Below are 20,080 nucleotides of genomic sequence, written 5' to 3' on the forward strand. Positions count from 1 at the left end.
AGGGGCCCGAACAAAATGGCAGGGAGCCGCACAGTCCCAAAGGCAAGAGGAAATGGGTGGACGAGGGAGGGCGCACCAGCAAATGGGGAGAAGGGGGATGGCTCTGTGAATGGAGAGGGAAGGGGGTGGAGAGCTGGAGGAATGAAGACCAAGGGCAAAGGGAGAACGGAGAGTAGGCTAGCAGAAACTGGAGACGTCAATACCAGTTGGAAAATCAATGGTTGTTCCTCCATTTATCGAGGGTATTGGTGGGACTCTACATGAGGTCGACAGATATGAGGAAATACATTGCAAGAGGCTTTCAAAGGATCCAGGAATATCAATTGTGGTCAGAAATGCTACTATCAATTGCATCTCAAGTATGAATGCCTCCAACCACAACAGATTTCTACTCTTACTGGGTTCAGAAACAAGGCAGGCAGCTCTACATGGAAAAAGAAAGTTCCTCAGCATTTCAGGCCATTCTTTTGGAATTCTTCTGAGTTTATTTTTATTTGATTTCCAACATTTGCATGAACTATGTAAGTTAAGCCCCTGCTTTAATAGCCTTATGATTTATTTTCTTGCTCTCGCTTCATCTCAAGCTCCAGAGAATGCAGAATCATCTTAAAGTGGTGGTAACCTTTCAAGGAAGGGAACCTCATCACCTAAATTGCAGTCTCAACATTACCACCAAAATCTTTGAATTATTCAGTTATGTTGACTTTTTTATTTTCAGAAGTCACTCAATGTCTCTCCAGCAAGTTTAGATAATCACCATACCTATTCATTAATCATCTGCCACCCCTACTTGGTTTAGCAATATCGTACTGGGTCCTTCCTCACCTATCCCACCCTTTCCTCCTTACTCTGTCTCTCTCCATGATCTGTCCTAACGAAGGGTTAATATCAACAATTCCTACCCCCACCTCACTGATACTACTCAACCTGCTGAACTCCTCCAGCAGATTGTTTCTTTTTTGTTCCCGATTCCAGCATCTGCAGTCTTGTGTCTCCTGTCAATTGATAATGTACCCCATTTAAACTGGGTTTTGTTTCTTATTACTGCCTTCTTTCACTTTGCAGTATAATCCATCATCCCTGGAATATACAGACCGCTTCTCACATCTCAGGAAGGCAGCCATGGATGATGAAACTCAGCCTCACCTTCAAAGTGCCAGCACAGCCTTGGAGCAACTGAGGAAAAGATCAAGATTTCAGGTCAGGTGAGGATCAAGGTTTCAGTGAAGACCTGGGATACCAAGAGTACAAATTTCAAGGCACTCACCAATTAACACCTCTTGTTGTTGGTCTATGCTCCACCCTCTGCCTCTTCTTCCAAGCCTTTTAATTCAGGTGCTTCCCTGCTTTTTACTCGTAACTTGAAGAAGGACTCGAGCTCAAAACGTCAGTTAGACATCTTTGCTTCCAATGGATGCTGCGAGACCTGCTGAGTTCCTGTGTTTTTTTGCCCCCAGTGCTATCTTGTTAACGTCCTCCAGTTGCTGCAAGGAGGAGCAAACCAATGTCAGCACCGTTTCTTAGGCCAACACCCACGACATTGAGGTCCTGGTGACACTTTATCACGTTGGGCTGGTCACAACACCAGGTGGGAAGAGATAACCAGGTGGATTCAAGGATATGGTCAAACCCTCTTTGCAGAAGGGCAATGCAGCCACTCACTCCTGGGAATGTTTGGGCCATGAAAACCCTCCCCACCATTGAGAACATCTACAGCAGTGGTTCTCAACCTTTTTCTTTCCACTCACTTACCTCTTAAAATATTCCTTACACAATCGGCGCTCTTTGATTAGTAAGGGATTACTTAAGGTGGTCTGTGGGTGGAAGAAAAAGTTTGAAAACCACTGTTTTAATCATATCTAATTGACTCGTTATGTGCACAGTTTCATAATCCCAAAGGAAATGGGCTAATGACAATTTTTCTCATGTGAGATATTTCAGTAATAATCGAGTCTAGAGCAATCTTTCTCATCCTTCCCTCCCCACTCATGTACCACCTTAAGCCATCCCTTAACTAATCACAGACCACCAATGGCATAGGGATTACTTCAAGTGGTGTGTGAGTGGAAAGAAAAAGGTTGAGAAACACTGATCTACAGGGAGTGCTGCTGTCTTAGAGCAGCAGTAATCATCACAGACCCACACCACCCAGCACACACCCTGTTCTCGCTGCTGCCATCAGGAAAGAGGTGTAGGTGCCACAAGCCTCGCACCCCAGGTTCAGGAACAGCTGCTCCCCCTCCACCACCAGACTCCTCAAGGACAAATTCCATTTAAGGACTCTTACTTTTGCACTTTATTGATTTTTTTTTGCCCCTCTCTCTCTCTCTGCATTGCACAGTTTGTTTACATTTCCTTATTTATCTACGCGTGTATTTTTTTTGCGCTACCGAAGAAGTAGTAATTCTGCCTTGCCGGCAGGAAAAAGGATCTCGGTGTTCATGTTAAGCCATGTATGTCTGAGGAGAGGGAGTACCTTTGGTGCTGATAGCTGCGCCTAAGGTGGGGATGGGGCATCACTGGGACCTCACTTGCCTCCTAAATCTCCCACTTGTAGGCCAGCAGGCGGAAACAAGGGGGAGGGGGTGGTGTCATTACGAGACCACGAGGTGATCGTCCCAACGGCGGAAGAGGAGACCTCTCCCAAGGGCTGCAAAGGTGGAGGAGGATTCCCTTTTCCCCTCTCCCACCCCCCCTCCCCTCCTCAGGAGCCCATAGATCCCTTTTCCCCTTGCCCACCCTGTGGTGGTCCACCAGCGGCCTACTGCAGGGGGCAACCTCTGTACCTGCAGGAGTGTAAGGGGACAGGACAACATCTGGCCGGCAGCCAATCAGTCGGCCTGAAGGGATCAAGCCCCACCCAGTCAGGTGTCAATCACCCTCTGGGTTTATAAGCCTGTGCCAGCCACCCGAGGCCTCACTCGGAGTTGCTGCAGCCACAGCCAGTCTGGCTCTGTGGAAGTCTTTGTGGATTAAAGCCTGTTGTACAGTCTTTACCTTGTGTGTGTCTGATTCTGGCTAACAGCGCATCCCACACCCCCTCCTCAGATGCCCATAGATTCCCTTCTCCTATCGCATCACTACCTGGTGAGTGGAGCCCGTATTCGGCGGACGAAACCATGGCTGGATGGACGGGCGGGAAGGCGCTGCGGAGCGCCATCCTGACCTGCCTCCGGCCGTCTCGACTGGTCGGCCGGGGCGAGGGGGCGAGGTGGACCGCCTGCGCAGCTCGCTCTCCCTGGCCCCACCCAAAAGTTTTGAGGTGCCCCTCAACTTCGACTAGGGAGGGCAAACAACCCCGGCAATAAATCTGAAGTCGAGCAGCAGCAATCCGGGACGGTGACCCGGGAGAGCCTCTGCCCTGCAGAAGGAGGGTGGGGGGGGGGCAAAGCTGATGGTTCGAAGCAGGGAAAGGGACCAACTTGCGGCGTCGAATCCAAAGCAATTCGCGCTGCCTGTTAAATGCAAAATATTGCAGGCGTATGGGAGCAGCGTAAACCCCCCCCCACCCGCCCCCGTGCAACACCCGAGCTGCTGCTCCCTTCCCCCAGATTCAAAGTGGGAGAGCAGCTCCGGCACCGCGCTGGAAGGGGGAGGCGGGTCACGTGAGCGGCCGGGTCACGAGACTCGCGCCGCCCGCCGAGGTGATGGCGGCGGCCCCGGGTTTAGCGCTGCTCCTCGCCGTGCTCGGCTCCACGCGCGCCCTGAGCCCCCGGGAGACCCCGACCCGCGAGCTGAAGGAGCTGAGCGGGCTGTGGAGCTTCCGGGCGGACCGGTCCTCCGGCAGGAGGCAGGGCTTCGAGGAGAAGTGGTACCAGCGACCGATGAGGGAGGTAGGAGGAGGGATGGAGTAGGGGGGGTGTGGTGGGGGATGCGCTGGAGGATCTCAGCGGGTGGCTGACTTAGATGGGGGGATGGGGTTTACTGTGGTTCTAGGGTGTGTGCCTGATTGGGGTACCACCCCACCTCTTCTCACCAGTTTCTTCCCATCGCCCACCCACCCCCCTCCTCAGGAGCCCATAGACCCCTTGTCCCATCGCCCACCCCCCCTCCTCAGGTGCCCATAGACCCCTTGTCCCATCGCCCACCCCCCCTCCTCAGGAGCCCATAGATCCCTTCTCCCATCGCCCACCCTCCCTCCTCAGGAGCCCATAGACCCCTTTTTCCCATCGCCCACCCCCCTCCTCAGGTGCCCATAGACCCCTTGTCCCATCGCCCACCCCCCCTCCTCAGGAGCCCATAGATCCCTTTTCCCATCGCCCACCCCCCTCCTCAGGTGTCCATAGACTCCTTGTCCCATCGTCCACCCCCCCCTCCTCAGGAGCCCATAGATCCCTTTTCCCATCACCCACCCCCTCCTCAGGTGCCCGTAGATTCTTTCCCTTTTCCCATCGCCCACCCCCCCCCCTCAGGAGCCCATAGACCCCTTTTTCCCATCGCCCACCCCCCTCCTCAGGTGCCCATAGACCCCTTGTCCCATCGCCCACCCCCCCTCCTCAGGTGTCCATAGACTCCTTGTCCCATCGTCCACCCCCCCCCCTCCTCAGGAGCCCATAGATCCCTTTTCCCATCACCCACCCCCTCCTCAGGTGCCCGTAGATTCTTTCCCTTTTCCCATCGCCCACCCCCCCCCTCAGGAGCCCATAGACCCCTTTTCCCATCACCCACCCCCTCCTCAGGTGCTCATAGATCCCTTCTCCCATCGCCCACCCTCCCTCCTCAGGAGCCCATAGACCCCTTTTTCCCATCGCCCACCCCCCTCCTCAGGTGCCCTTAGACCCCTTTTCCCATCACCCTCCCCCCTCCTCAGGTGTCCATAGACCCCTTTTCCCATCACTCACCCCCTCCTCAGGTGCCCATAGACCCCTTTTGTCCTCGCCCACCCCCTCCTCAGGTACCTGTAGATTCTTTCCCTTTTCCCATCGCCCACCCCCCCTCCTCAGGAGCCCATAGATCCCTTTTGTCCTCAGCCACCCCCTCCTCAGTTACCTGTAGATTCTTTCCTTTTTCCCCTCGCCCACCCCCTTCCTCAAGCGCCCGTAGATTCTTTCCCATTGCCCTCCTCTGGTGTCCCTAGTTTATTTCCCTCTCTCCCCATTGCCCACCCCTTCCTCTGGTATTGCTAAACACAAGCACCCCTCCCGTCCTGTGGGTGAGACAAGAATGGTAACTGAAATGAATTCTTCCTGAATTTTGGTTTTTTTTTTCTTCTTAAAATGATAGTGTCACTGTGTCCTGTAAGCCTTCTAACAGTAACCCCATGAAATTGTGTAATGCAGAAAAGTAACGATAAATTTTATGGAGCATCTGGAGAGATTGCAAAACATTTTGCTACCAAGAAAGTGATTCAGAAGTGGAGTTGATGGAATATAGGAAACATTAGGGAAACTTGTTCATAGTAATGTTTCATGGTCAATGATAACAGTGATCAAATAAAATGTTGTGATTTTTGACAGTGGGAATATATTGATTTTATATCACCCTGCTATAATTTTTAACTTGTATTTGAGAAGGAAGGAAACCAAGATAGATTTGCCAGGCAGTGAGAAAGGAAAAATTCTATAGGTATGCAAGGTGGGGTCCATTGGTCCCCTTAAAAATTAGCATTATTTTTGTGTGGAGGCACAGAAAATGGGTGAGGTTTTGGAGGAATATTTCTGATCAATCTTTACTGTGGAAAAGATCATGGAAGACACAAATTGAAGCAGACAAGTTATGACCCGTATGTAAATGACTAGGGGGAGGGTGCTGGCGGCCTTGACTCGTGTTAGATGGACGAGTCACTAGTTCCTGACTGTGTTTTCCTTTGTTGGTAGCTATGGTAGAAATTGTGGAGGTTGTTGCAGTAATATTTGTTACATCTAGCAGTCACTGAGGTCAAGGCCTCGTTGTACACAGATGACGTCGCTGTCTTTTGTTCATACACAGGATTGGTCTGTAGATTGATCAGTGTCTATGGCCAGTGTGATTCAGCATTGGGTGCCAAGGTAAATCGATCCACCATTCATTCAGAACTGATTACCTGAAAGTGTTGGGGTTCTGGTTTGTAGGGGGCCGAAGCATACAAGAAGAATTGTTCGGAGTGGATCACCAAGGTCCACCAGAAATCGCATCTGTGGGCACAGCGCTCCCTCTCAGTAACAGGGAAGAACCTGGTCATCAGGTGAGAGGTGCTTTCAGGACCACTGTACATGATGCAGGTGTGGCCCATCCCCTGCACCTCCACCCTGGTGGTCACCAGGGTGGTTTTCCAGCTCATCTGGCGAACGTAGCCGTCATCTTGATGAACACCTTCGTGCGTTGCTTCTTCAGGCTGTGGGTCGAACCAAAGAATGAGGGCATCAAGTTCCGCTATGTATACTGTTGGTTTTTGAATGTAGTTGTCAAAGATTAATATAATAATACAAATTGCAAAAACAGGCTAGAAACTGCATATGTGATCCCCCAAAACCACCTTCCCTCAAAATAATTAATATAAAAGATACAATATAGTTATGTACAATAAAAGAAGAGGGATGCCATCTAACACATGTTTAAACAGAGTTCTTTTGCAGGTCCAGAGGCACATGAAGCATTACAAATTTAAACCGAATAATTGAGTATACGGGTGCCCAATTTGTAAAAATGCAGCATATTTATTTCTCAAATTATGTAATTTGCTTTCCAAAGGAAAGCAACTTTGAACTTCTGCATTCCATTGTGCCATACCCAAATGTGGACCTGATTTCCAAGTAACTGCCACATTTCCTTGCCTCTCACTGCTAATACAACTTCAACAAATTCTAATTGGTATATTGGCAGTTTTAGTTTAGGTCTTGTTCCTTCAATATTTCCTAATAAAAATAAATCTGGATTTTGCGGAAATACAGTACCTGTAACTTGTTCCAGAAAGTTCCCTAAATTCACCCAAAAAGGAAAAATGCAAAAAAAAATTCCTACATTCTCACCACACCTAAATCTGATAAGTCTGATTTCATTCTATTCAATTTTTGTTATAACTGATGTAAAAAAAATTGTACTGAACTAATTTATACCTTGCATTAATAGTCATACAACCTCTGAAAAGATCTGCCCATCTTTGCTAATCAATTGCAATATTCAAATCTAATACCCATCTCTGTTTAGATTTATGTTTAGGAGTTCCTACTTGTAATTAAAAAAAAAAGTATTTTGGGTTATTCCATATTTATTTCTCAATTGTTCAAATGTCATTAATTGACCCCTTTCATAATAAATCTTCAACATTTATAATCCACATAAAACCAAGGACCTAAAACTTGATTATCTTTTGAAAAAGGTATAAGAGAATTTTGAATAAAAGATATTTTGGGAAATGTACGTCCTTGCACCAATTTCATCATTTATTTTATTCCAGTTAATAATCAGGTGCTTCAACAATGGTGCATTTTACAACCCATTTGTATATGAATTCTTCTGCTTTTAATCAGTTCTATTTTATCCCATGCTGGTTTATCTTCTCTTTCAAAAAAAGTAAGAAATTTCATTTGTGCCGCTCGATGGTGGTTTTTGAAATTAGGAAGCTGTAAGCTTCTCAATTCATCGTTCCATGTTAACTTTTCTGTAGAAACTCTTGACATTTTACCTTTCCAGAGGAATTTCCTTACATATTTGTTAAATTCTTGAAAAAATATTTTTGATATTAAAATAGGTAGTACTTGAAAAAGATGTTGTATTCTTGGAATACAATTAACTCTGCCCACTAAAGTTGTAGGTAAATTGATCCATTTTAAAAAATTTCCCTCAACCTTTTTAACTCAATTTATATAAATTCTTCAGAGTAACGATTAATCTGTACAAATTTCTAAATATTTAGTACCATCTCTTGGCCTTTTTAACTGGGTATCCCTTTGGCATTGACTATAGTCTCCTTCCGCTAATGGCATCATTTCATTTTTATCCCAATTTATTTTATAACCTGAAATTTTTCCATATTTTTCCAATTTAACATTGTTTTTGTAAAGAAGTGTCAGGTTCAATCAAATATACTAAAAAGTCATCTGCAAATAAACTAATTTTATGCTCTTCTTGATCAACCATAAAACCCTTAATTTTCAAAATACTCTGAATTGCTTCTGCAAATGGTTCTAAAGCTAAAATAGACAACGCTTGGGATAAGGGACATCCTTGTCTACTTGTCCTCACCAACTCAAAATGTGCAGATACTTGTCCATTAGTCACTACTTTAGCTTTAGGATTATTATATAATTCCCTAAAAATGCCCTAATCCAGTTTTCAAATATTGATCTGAATCCAAATTTATCTAACACCATAAACAAAGAGTCCTATTCCAGTCCATCAAACATTTTTTCTCCACCTAGAGCCACTGCAACACTTAAATTTCTTTTTTTTGCCCTAAATGAATTACACTAAGTAATCGGCCACATTTTCAGCTGACTGTCTTTTTTTTTTACAAAATCTGTCTGATCCATATTTATTAATTTAGGTAACTTAATCATTCTTTTGCCAAAAATTTTTCAACAATCTTATCTACATTTAATAATGAAATAGGTCAATATGATGAAGGATTTAAAGGGTCTCTATCTTTCTTTAGGTATCACTGTAATTATTGCTGTCGAAAATAATTCTGGGAGCATATGGATTTCTGAAGCCTGATCTAATACTTCCATAAAGATAGGAATTAATAAATCTTTAATTTTTTTATACAGTTAGGGTGGGAATCCATTCTCTCGTGGAGATTTATTACTCTGTAATGAACTCTTAGCCTCCCTCACCTCTTACTGAGTAAAGGGAGCACTTTAATGTGCTCCTCAAACCCTAATATAGGCAAAGCTATCTGTAATAAATATCTATTTTATTTTTGTCTTTTAAAGATTCTGAGCTATACCATTTCAAATAAAAATTCTTAGAGGATTAATTTATTTCTTGAGGCTTATAATAAAATTAGTGTCCTTTTTAATTGCATTAATTTGTTTTTGAAACCTGCTGTTTTTAATTTCCCAGAAAGTACCTTGTGAACTTTCATCTAATTCATATCTTTGTTTTGTAATTGCTTTCTCTGTTCTGTAAATTTGTAATGTGATTGAAGTTTTTTTAATTAATTCATTTCCTGTTTATCTTCAGCATCCTGATTTTGAATATCCTTTTCCAAAATATTATTTCTCTTTCTAACTGATCAATCTTTCTCATATACTCCTTTTTAAATTTAGAAGTAAAACATAATTTGACCTCTTAAATACACTTTCAAAGCAACCCATATAATAAATTTATCATTTACAGAGTTCAAATTTATATCACAAAATGTCCAAATTTGTGTTCTAACAAACTCACAAAAGTCTTTTCAATATAAATCGTTTTATCCTAGTCAGGATTTCAATCGTTATTAATAAAGGCGAATGATCAGATAAGATCCTTGCTTTATAATCAGCTTCAAGAATCCTTGTTTGCATTTGTGCTGAAATTTAAAAATAAATCAATTCTAGAAAAAGAATCATGCCTACTCGAATAAAATGAATAATCTCTCTCTCTAGGATGAATCCTCCTCCATGCATCTATTAAATTCAAGTCTCTCATTAATACCAAAGTAGCTTTTGCTGCTGCTGTTCTCATTGCTACTTGCTATCAAACAATGGATCTAAACAGAAATTGAAATCTCCTATTAAAATATTTCCATGTGCCTCTGCTAAATTAAGAAATGCTTCTTGAATAAATTTCTCAACATCAATATTTGGAGCATATAAATTTTAAAAAGTCCACCATTCAAAATATACATCACAATGTACCATTACATACCTCCCTACAACATTTTGAATTTTAATTGGAAGATTGCCTTTTATCAATATTACCACACCTCTTGCCTTAAAATTAAACAAAGAAGACACTACATATCTAACCCAGCCCCTTTTTAATTTCAAGAGTTGTTTTTCAATTAAATGTGTTTCTTGGAGAAAAGCCACATCGACTCCCATTAATGTATTAACACCCTCTTCCTTTTTATATATCTGTTTGACCCATTAACATTAAAATTTACAAATTTCATTACCTTACTCATCTTGGTAAACTATAATCAATCCCTTTTGAGTTGCTTCTGTTACCTCCCACCGCAAAACTCCTAATTCCATTATTTGATATCCTATGTCAGTACGCATCTCCTCCAGCAATCCAAATAGAAGAAAGAAGAAAACAGATAAACACTCAAAAAATTTATAATTGCACACATCTAAACAAAACCCTCCCTCTAAGTATTGTTTAAATAATGTACAACACTACCTCCGTTTTATGGCTGCGACCAAGGTCAAAAATCACACAATCCCATAACAATCAGCACCTCCATCTCCTCCCAACTCCCTCGGTACATTTACTGTATAGTTATCTTCAACTAACGTCGAGGTACTCGAGATGGCAGAGGTCGACAGCATCGAGTCCACGCTGCTGAAGATCCAGCTGCGCTGGATGGGTCACGTCTCCAGAATGGAGGACCATCGCCTTCCCAAGATCGTATTATATGGCGAGCTCTCCACTGGCCACCGTGACAGAGGTGCACCAAAGAAAAGGTACAAGGACTGCCTAAAGAAATCTCTTGGTGCCTGCCACATTGACCACCGCCAGTGGGCTGATAACGCCTCAAACCGTGCATCTTGGCGCCTCACAGTTTGGCGGGCAGCAGCCTCCTTTGAAGAAGACCACAGAGCCCACCTCACTGACAAAAGGCAAAGGAGGAAAAACCCAACACCCAACCCCAACCAACCATTTTTCCCCTGCAGCCGCTGCAACCGTGTCTGCCTGTCCCGCATCGGACTGGTCAGCCACAAACGAGCCTGCAGCTGACGTGGACTTTTTACCCCCTCCATAAATCTTCGTCCGCGAAGCCAAGCCAAAGAAGAAAGAAGAAGATCTTCAACTAAAATAACTTCCCAGATATCAAAAAGAAAGAAGAAAAAAAGAATAATTCTTATTCTAATTTCTTTCATCTTTACCAACTTTCTGAATAATAATGAAGCAGGTTAAAGAAAATAACTTACTTCAGCAGAGATGAAGTATCTTCTTGGGACTGAATTCTAGGGAGACCCCAGACAAATTTTTCTGCTTGAACAGAACTAGTAAAGAATTTATTTTGGTCTCCTGGTATGAAAATCTTAAGTCGCAGGGTAGCGTAGCACAAATTTGTAGTCTTCATCGAAAAGAGCTTTCTTAGCTGGCTTGAACTCTTTCCTTCTCTTTAATAAAACTTCACTCAAATCAGGATTACATAAAATTCTATTTCTGTCCCTTGTCCCTCTCACAGGAAGACTTGGAACCTTCTCTCTATCTTGATTTTTAAAAAAAATTGATTAATATAGAACGTGGATTCTGGTTTGGAAGTGGTTTTGCTCTCAGAGCCCTATGAGCATTTTCAATTTGAATTGGATCTTCAAAGTTTTGCTCTCCCAAAACTTTAGGGATCCATTATTGAAAGAAAAAAAATTGAATCTGGACCCTCTTTCTCTTCAGGAATGCCCACTATTTTAATATTATTCCTTCTGCTGAAGTTTTCCAATACATCCACTTTTTCTAAAAGCTTTTGATTCAGCGTGATTAAACCAGTAGTTGTATTTTCCACAATTGACACCCTGTCCTCAACATGGTGCTTTTTGTCCTGTACCCTCATTATATTCTCAACCATTTTATCTAATTTCTTCTTCATTTTATTCACAACCTCTAACACTCTGTTAGTTTCCCCTTTATTTCTGCATTCATTTCTGCCTTCAATCCCTTTGTTTCTTCTTTATTTCCACTTTCATTACTTTAAACTGATGCATTATTGCTGTAGCTAAATCTTTTACTTTGTGAAATGGTTTTAACTCCTTTAATTACTTCCTTTTCCTGTCGTTCTTCTTCATTTTTGCTTTCAGTTCCTCCTCTGGAGCTCGGCTCCTCGTTGTCTGGCGCTGAAGTGGAGGTCTCCGACTTCTCCATGACTTGTGGCCCTACTCCCAATAATGTCTTGTGCTTTGCTGTTCTTCTCGCGCATGTGCAGTTCAGTCCCAGGTTCTCCTCTGATGCCATCTCTGTAGTTGTGGGTGGAGATGCTGGTGGAGGGCCCTTCAAAGAGATCACTCACTCCCTGCTTCATCATTGAGGTAGGCCTTGAATCTCTTCTCATCCTTTCTTCTAGTTGGGCTCCAGGTGAGGCTGAAGCTATTCTCTTCTTGGAGACATTTTTATTGTAAAGTAGGAGTACTTAGTTTTTTTTAAGTATTAATTAGACGTGGACATTTACCCCTTCCATAAATCTTCGTCCGTGAAGCCAAGCCAAAGAAGAACAAAGAAGAATTAGTTTAAAAACATTTCTTAAATAGCACTTTTTTAACTAATTTACCAAGGAAATCAGATCCTCACGTGCTCATCCTATGGCATCACGGGATGTTACCCCTATATGCTGAGCCTCTTCCTGTCCCAGGTTTTGCTCAGGATGGGCCTGGCCCCGTTGCCACGGAATGTCCTAGTCAGCTGGATTTTTCCACACCACCTATCCTTCGTGGGAAAGTTTTTCCAAACCAACATCTTTGATCACAAGGAGTGATTCACCATAGAATGTCCTGCAGAAACTGAGAGACGAGGACTTGATGGACCTGGTGGGTTGTTCCCTGAATAGACCATCCAGGTCACCTGGTAGAAAGCCTCCTCGTCATTAGGGCTCATGAACAAGCACCAGGACTTGGCCTGGCTGCCAGTGAGAGGAACCCTCTGAGTCAACCAGAACATCACTGACCATGCACATTGTCCTCGAGACGATGGTGGTGGCATGGAGACAGTCGGCCACCCCATTGCTGCATGCACATTCACAAAGAGTATGTGGAGAAGGATGCAGGGGGTTTTGTCACTGTTCATCCCCAACAGTAGTCTGATGGTGGACTCTCTGAACTAAGGACTGTTCCCAGGGACACGCATAGAGTCAGACATCCAAAACTGCTGGAAGACCAACTCGGTAAAAGACGCACTTTGGTCTGCCTGAAACCTATTGGTCTTTCAGTAAGTGGAGATGGTCTGAGAATGCTGCTGACTGGCATCTTCCAAGCTGCAGGAGTACAGACTGAAGCTTGGTGGAACAACGTGAGGGTGCTGTGGGGAAGGACCACAGTCCAGAGGTGGGAGAAGCAGCAAGGTGCAAAAGGGGTGGTGATTGGGTATATAGAGAATATATTTACATTGTACATCGATGGGAATGTATAGATAAGATTTGACTCTGTGGGTGCGAAAAGAGTGAACATTTTTTGGTACATAATTTATTGTGAATAAAGTCTATTTTTGGGTGGAAATATTCTATCATCTTTTGCCATAGATGAAGTTCTGGAAAACTGGAGGGTGGCTAATATTGTATTGTAATTTAAGAATCACAGAAGGTAAGGAACTATAGGCCGATGAGCCTGATGTCAGCAGTGGGAAAGACGTTGGAGGGAATTCTGAGGGGCAGGATCTCCCAGCATTTGGATACGCAGGGACTGATTAGGGAGGGTCAGCATGACTTTGTGCATGGGAAATCGGCGAATCAGAGATTTTTGCATAGGAGAGGAAGAGGGCTGATGAGGTCAGGGTAGTTGATTTTGGATTATGTGGACTTTAAATTTAAATGCAGCATGATAACAGGCCATGTGGCCCACAGGTCCATGCCACCTAACTTGCACCCAATTAACCTACATCCCCGTTAAGTTTCAAACTGTGGAAGGAAACTGGAGTCCCTGGGGAAAACCCGGAGAGACTGTACAAACTCCTTACTGACCGTGTGGGATTTGAACCACAGTCCTGAATGCTGGCACTGTAAAGGTGTTACACTAACTGCTATGCCAACTGTGCCGCTTGAACAAGGCTTTTGCCTAGTTTGGAAGGTGAGATCACTTGACATCCAAGGTGGGCGGGCCCATTGGATTGAAAACTGGCTTGGAAGGTGGAGGGTTACTTCTCTGATTGGAGGCCTGTGACCACTGATGGGCCATGGGGTCTGTGCCAAGTTCGCTGCTATTTGTCATCTATATTGATATGGGTGACATAGTAATTAAAAGGGTTTGTAAATTTGCAGGTATCAAAACTAGTGAGAAAGTGGATAGTGAGGACAACAGGTTCTAGACAAGATGGGAAGGTGAGCCAAGGAATGGCAAATGGAAATGAACTCTGGCAAGTGAGGGGAAGTGAGTCATATCAGGGCAGGCCTTGCACTGTGAATGATGAAGTTCCGGAGAGGGTTGTAGAACAGAAGCACCTTGGAATACTGATGCATAATTCCTTGAAAGTTCACCTGGTGACAGGTGAACAGGGTGGGTAAGAAGGCATTTGATGAGATTGAGTAATGTTGGGACACCATGATGCAGTTATGCAAGTCATTGGTGAGATCACACATCGAGTACTGTGCCTATTTTTTGTTGCTCAGCTATAGGAAAGATGACATTAAGTCAGAAGAATTCTGAAGAGATTTACCACGATTGAGTGAAAGAGGCTGGGTCTTTATTGCCTTGAGTGTAGGAGACTGAGGGGCATCTGGAATGAGTTGCAGAGGAACCCAAAGAATGGTTTTGATCATCAGATATTTGAATAGGAAGGGTTTAGAAGGATATGGGTGAAATGGTGACTGGTGCGAATGCCAACTTGGTTGGCAAGGACAAGTTGGTTGGAAGATGCACTCAATGCTGTATACAAAATTCTGTGACCTTTATGGAGGGTCTCATTTCATTTGAAAGATGGGACTTTGGATGTTTTATCAATCCTTTAGCACTCACTGGATTATCAGGCTAGATATTGTACTATTTTATAAATTTGTGGAACCTGTCTTACTAGAGGGATTAATATGGAAATGTTGCAATATGTGCCTCTGGTAACATGTACATTAGCAGGTTAGAAACTACTACCCTTCACCCTGAAAAGCATATTGTATCGAATAAATATTCATATGGAACAAAACTGATAATTCTAGCTTCGTTGCATCTGAAGAGCTTTTTGAAATCTATCAGATATTTGAACTTGCCCTGTTGGTTTGCAGAGCGTCCCATCATAAATGACTTTTCCTTTTAGACAGGACCAGTGATCGACATGCCTGTTCCAGCAAGTTTCAATGACATCACACAAGATCCCAAGTTGAGGGATTTCACTGGCTGGGTGTGGTATGAAAAAGAGGTTTGGGTTCCCAGATGTTGGACTTCATCAGATGCTGGGAAGAGAGTGGTACTCTATGTTGGTAGCGCCAATTACTACTCTGTTGTTGTAAGTATTCCTGATTCAAATAATGTTTGTTTGATAAAACTTTATCACTAGCTTAATTAAGAATTAGAATTTGATTTAATGTGTAAAAAAAAAAAAAAAAAAATAGACTTTGAGTGGATGATAAATGACCATTATTGTTACAGATGTTTTGAAGTTTATTGAAACACAATATTGGTGTATACTTCGTCCCTTAAAAAGGTCCAATTCTAACAATACAAATTTCTGTTTGAAAAATTTAGCTTTGCAAAGTCTTGAGCTCAGTGATTTTAAAATTCAGTACACCTGATACACAAATTAGACCACAGATTGATGGTGCAGATAGCTTAACTCTTTGATATCTGCCATTTTTAACCTTTTATAATATATACTCCAGACTGGGTCAATGGGTAAACTACTGTACAAGCACCAGAATGAACTAGCTGGTGGTTGGGTATAAAACCAGTCCTGGAAAACTGGGACACTGAGTCCAAAGGGTTAAAGTGGATAATCATTTTTTCATGATGAGTACATTATAGGTTTCTGAAGGGATTGCAGGGATCTTGGTCATTACCTAGAAAATCGCAAATATTATTGTTTTATTTGAAAATAATATGAAGATAAACTCAGTAATTACAAATCACTCATTTAGCTTTGGTGGTGGAAAAATCTAGAAACAATAATTGGGGACAGTTAGGTGACTCTTGGACAAGTTTTGTAATGATTAGAGAAATTCCACATCGATTTTTTAAAGACAAATTGTATCCAAATAACTTCATTGATTTTTTAAAAAATAATTTATTTGAGAGGGTTGATGTGCTATATATTGGATTTCCAAATGGCAGGTGATAAGGTGCCACTTACATCTGTCATCCAGATAATGGTGCTTGTAGCAGCATATTCTCTCAGAATATTCTTTTTGAATATGATCACCCCTCATTCTTCTAAATCAGTGGTTTTCAAACTTTTTCTTTCTACTTACATACCACTTTAAGTAATCCCTGTGCTCTGTGATTAGTAAGGGCTTACTTAAGGTGGTATGTGAGTGGGAAGAAAAAAAGTTTGAAAACCACTGTTCTAAACAAACAATAGTTCGAATATCTTCCCACCTGAGTAATTAGTACAGTGGATCCCTTTTAGATTGCTCCCCAGTGCCATTAAATCTGTAAATAAGTGGACCAAATCACAGATCACAGGGCTTATTTTAAAACAATTTTATATTGAATTTGAGGATATGTTATGTACAGTGAAATTTAGGAACAATACAGAGGTTAGTACAGTAAAATCTCTGTTATTCGGAATTCAAGCAACCGGCAAAAAAAAAGGCAAAAAAAATGAAAGTTTAAATTTTCTTCCCACCACCCCCCCCCCCCCCCCCCCCCATAGTGGTTATTTTGCCAAACCACACAACATCAAACAACCGGGAAAAAAAAATATTTATCTGGCATTTACCAATCCCCATAGGTGCCAGATACCAGGGGTTTTACTTTGTAACAGGTTTTGTGAAGCAATTTTGAATGCCCTTGTCCATTCCTAATTACTTTGAGAAAACTTTGATAAGTAACTTCTGAAATATATTGAATAATTGTTAATTTTTACTTGGGTGTGTGAAAAGCAAATTTTATTTTTGCCCATGTGCCTTATTTACATTTTAAAATTTAATACTCAGCTCTACAACTAAATGTAACACATGCATAGGTCCACTATTTGAGATGAAGAATAGGCGACTATTGTTCTGGTAGCCTGATATCATTGGTATGGAAAACACTGGTATGGTATTGAGCAAAGTTTTTATTTAAATTTTTTTATTTTTCATTCTATGAGCCACACTGACCAAAATACACACAAACATTTCCCTCTTGAATAAACACATTTTCTCCCCTATTTCCCCCCTCCCTTCCTTCCCTCCTTCACCCCCCCCTCCCCACCCACCCAACGCCCAACATATATGATACATTAAACCCATTAAACAATGTCATCGCACAATGAAAATAAACAAGAAATTTGTGTCATCTACTTTTACATACTGGGTCAGTTCATTTCGTCTTCTCCTTCTGTCATTTTAGGTGGTGGAGGTCCGTGGTGGGATTTCTCCATGTACGGTTCCCGAATTTGTTCGAATACTATGACGTTATTTCTTAAATTATATGTTATTTTTTCCAATGGAATACATTTATTCATTTCTATGTACCATTGCTGTATTCTCAGGTTATCTTCTAATTTCCAGGTTGACATAATACATTTTTTGGCTACAGCTAAGGCTATCATAATAAATCTTTTTTGTGCTCCATCCAAATAGAGTCCAAGTTCTTTACTTCTTATATTACTTAGAAGAAAGATCTCTGGGTTTTTTGGTATGTGGCTTTTTGTGATTTTATTTAATACCTGATTTAGATCTTCCCAAAACTTTTCCACTTTCTCACATGCCCAAATTGCATGTACTTACAGCAAATATGGTATAACTCGCGGTACAATGTTTACATATCACCAACTGAAAACGTACTTGAGAGACAAATTGGGAAGCAGGCTGAGGTTACCAGAAGGAAGCAATTTTGAATATGTACATCAAACTGCAAGAAGAAGAGAACGTGGAAACAAGCTGTAAACCCAAACAAAAATGGGAACAAGATCTAAACATAAAGAATGAAACTTGGTAAAAGCTATGCTCTGGAACTATGAGAAATACAATAAACACGAGGTTACGCATGATACAATATAATTGGTTACACAGTCTAAACATCACGTCCCAAAAGTTAAATAAATGGGACCCAACAGTATCAGACAGATGTTTTCGCTGTATTGGGCAAAGTTGATAGGGGTTTATGAAAGGGAAATCATTTTTGACAAGTGTTAGTATTTTGAGATTGTGATGATCCGGACAAGCCATTTGGACATCTGTAAGGGATTTGATATTGTGCCACAAAAGAGACTATGAAACAAAAGTGCATGGAATTGGGTAATCTACTGAATTAATCGATAATTGGTTAACATAAAACAGGGTAATTTACAGGTTGACCAGTGAGCTGCCACAGAATTTGGTGTTGGAGTTTATATCTATGTCAATATATGCCCAAATATGCTAATTGTATAAAACAACAAGGCAGTATGATCCGTGAACCCCCTTTGGGGGTTACAGATGGACAGAGGATATTCATTTGTTGGTCAAGGCTTTGTTTTGGATTTTGACTTGGTTCAATTAGGTGGTTGCAAAATGAAATATTCCAAAGATCGAGATTAATATGACTGTGTCTTTTTGCAGTGGGTGAATGGTGTACAAGTTACCTCCCATGAAGGCGGCCACCTTCCTTTTGAAGCTGATGTCACTAAAATTATGCAGAGTCCCTCTCTTCAATATCGAATCACAATAGCAGTAAATAACACTCTTACTCCTTATACTTTACCTCCAGGAAGGATTCAATACATGTCAGATACAAAAAGGTGAGGTTAAATGAAATAAATAATTCTGTGATTGATATTATTAAAGAGGACTTTTATTTTCTTTGAAAATGATTAAAAACTGGATGTGCTTTTCAGCAGGCCCCAAGGTTTGTACGCAACACCTCACACATTTCAGGCTTACGAGTTGACATATTTTTCAAAAGTTTATCCAGTTTAGCTTGAGAATAAATGTTTTTAATGAAATATTGAAGAGATTAACTGCCTGGATCCTTTCAATTTAAAATATACTGAAATACTTTGGTTGCTAAAATGATTTGAACAACTTACTGCTAACAATGAAAGGCGGGAACAAATTCAGTAGTTTTTAAAAAGTTTAATATTCAAAATGATTCAAGTGGGCTATCTTAAAGTTTTATGTCCAAATTGCAGTTGTCTGTGGGATTTTCTAAAAGACTACCTTAGTTGCTACTATTGAGCATGTATTGGTCTGTGTCAGATATTCAAGCATCAGTCCTTCCACTAGAGAAGTGGTATATCAAGAAATAGAATTCTTTGAACTTGTCTTCCACTGTTTCTCGGCCAGGAATATGCTCGGCAATAGCTGTCATTTTACTTTAACAGCTAACTTGATAGTTTTATATATCTACTGCTTATGGTCTAAAACAGTTAGAAAATAGTTAATATATTAGTAGTTGATGTACAAAATAAATGGTATAGTTTGCAGTCATCTCAAAAGATTGTCGTCTGTATCTGATTAATACTGGAAGCTGTTCCTTTTCAATATTGTAAACTAAAATTTAGCAGAAAAATTATCCACATTTAAAAATGCTGTATTTTAAAATGTGCAGTGAAATAGCACAATAATATAACAAACTCCTGAGGGTTGTTAACTCCGCCTGCAACATCACAGGCACAAAACTTTACTCCATCGAGGACATCTACATGAGGCGGTGTCTCAAAAAAGCAGCCTCTATCCTCAAAGACCCCACCACCACCCAGGCCACGCCCTCTTCACTCTGCTGCCATTGGGGGGGGAGGGGGGCAAAAGTACAGGAGCCTAAAATTGAGCACTTAGCAGCACAAGGACAGCTTCTTCCCCACTGCCGTCGGATTCCCGAATAATCAGTGAACCAAAGACACTGCCTTACTTTTCGTGCACTACTTTAAAAAAAATTTATAGTAATGTTGTAAGATAGTTATAATGTGAATGTTTACAGTATGATGCTGCCATAAAACACCTAATTTCATGACATGTTCATGTCAATAAATTCTTATTCTGAAGATTTCCATGTCTTGAACTTGCAAGCAAAATTGAAACCCATCGATTAAAGTATCAGTGACTGTATTTCAAAATTTGATGCAGTACAGTTGAGGAAAATAGGGAATTTGTACTTTATGTACAGATTGGAACCATTTTATGTTTCTTTAATAACCTGGATTAGGTTTGGAGAATACAATTTAGATGGAAACAAACATGGAAATTTAAAAAAAAAAA

General features: G+C 41.6%; 1 protein-coding gene across 9 annotated transcripts in view; it reads left to right on the forward strand.

The window, feature by feature from the left end:
• The window catches only part of gusb (glucuronidase, beta), a 46,488-nt gene that overhangs the window by 1,009 nt on the left and 25,399 nt on the right, over window positions 1–20,080 (forward strand). For 6 of the 9 annotated variants that reach the window (XM_069910832.1, XM_069910831.1, XM_069910836.1 and 3 more), the window contains exons 1-3: window positions 3,613–3,833; window positions 15,022–15,210; window positions 18,446–18,624. In XM_069910832.1, coding sequence (XP_069766933.1) covers window positions 3,648–3,833; window positions 15,022–15,210; window positions 18,446–18,624 — 554 coding nt within the window. In that variant the 5' untranslated portion in view covers window positions 3,613–3,647. Of the gene's footprint in view, window positions 1–1,065; window positions 1,206–3,033; window positions 3,088–3,612; window positions 3,834–15,021; window positions 15,211–18,445; window positions 18,625–20,080 lie in introns of those variants that run through there. The other 3 variants (XM_069910837.1, XM_069910839.1, XM_069910838.1) reach the window with 3 other exon arrangements.

This window comes from Narcine bancroftii, chromosome 14, assembly GCF_036971445.1.
Source record: "Narcine bancroftii isolate sNarBan1 chromosome 14, sNarBan1.hap1, whole genome shotgun sequence".
NCBI lineage: Eukaryota > Metazoa > Chordata > Chondrichthyes > Torpediniformes > Narcinidae > Narcine > Narcine bancroftii.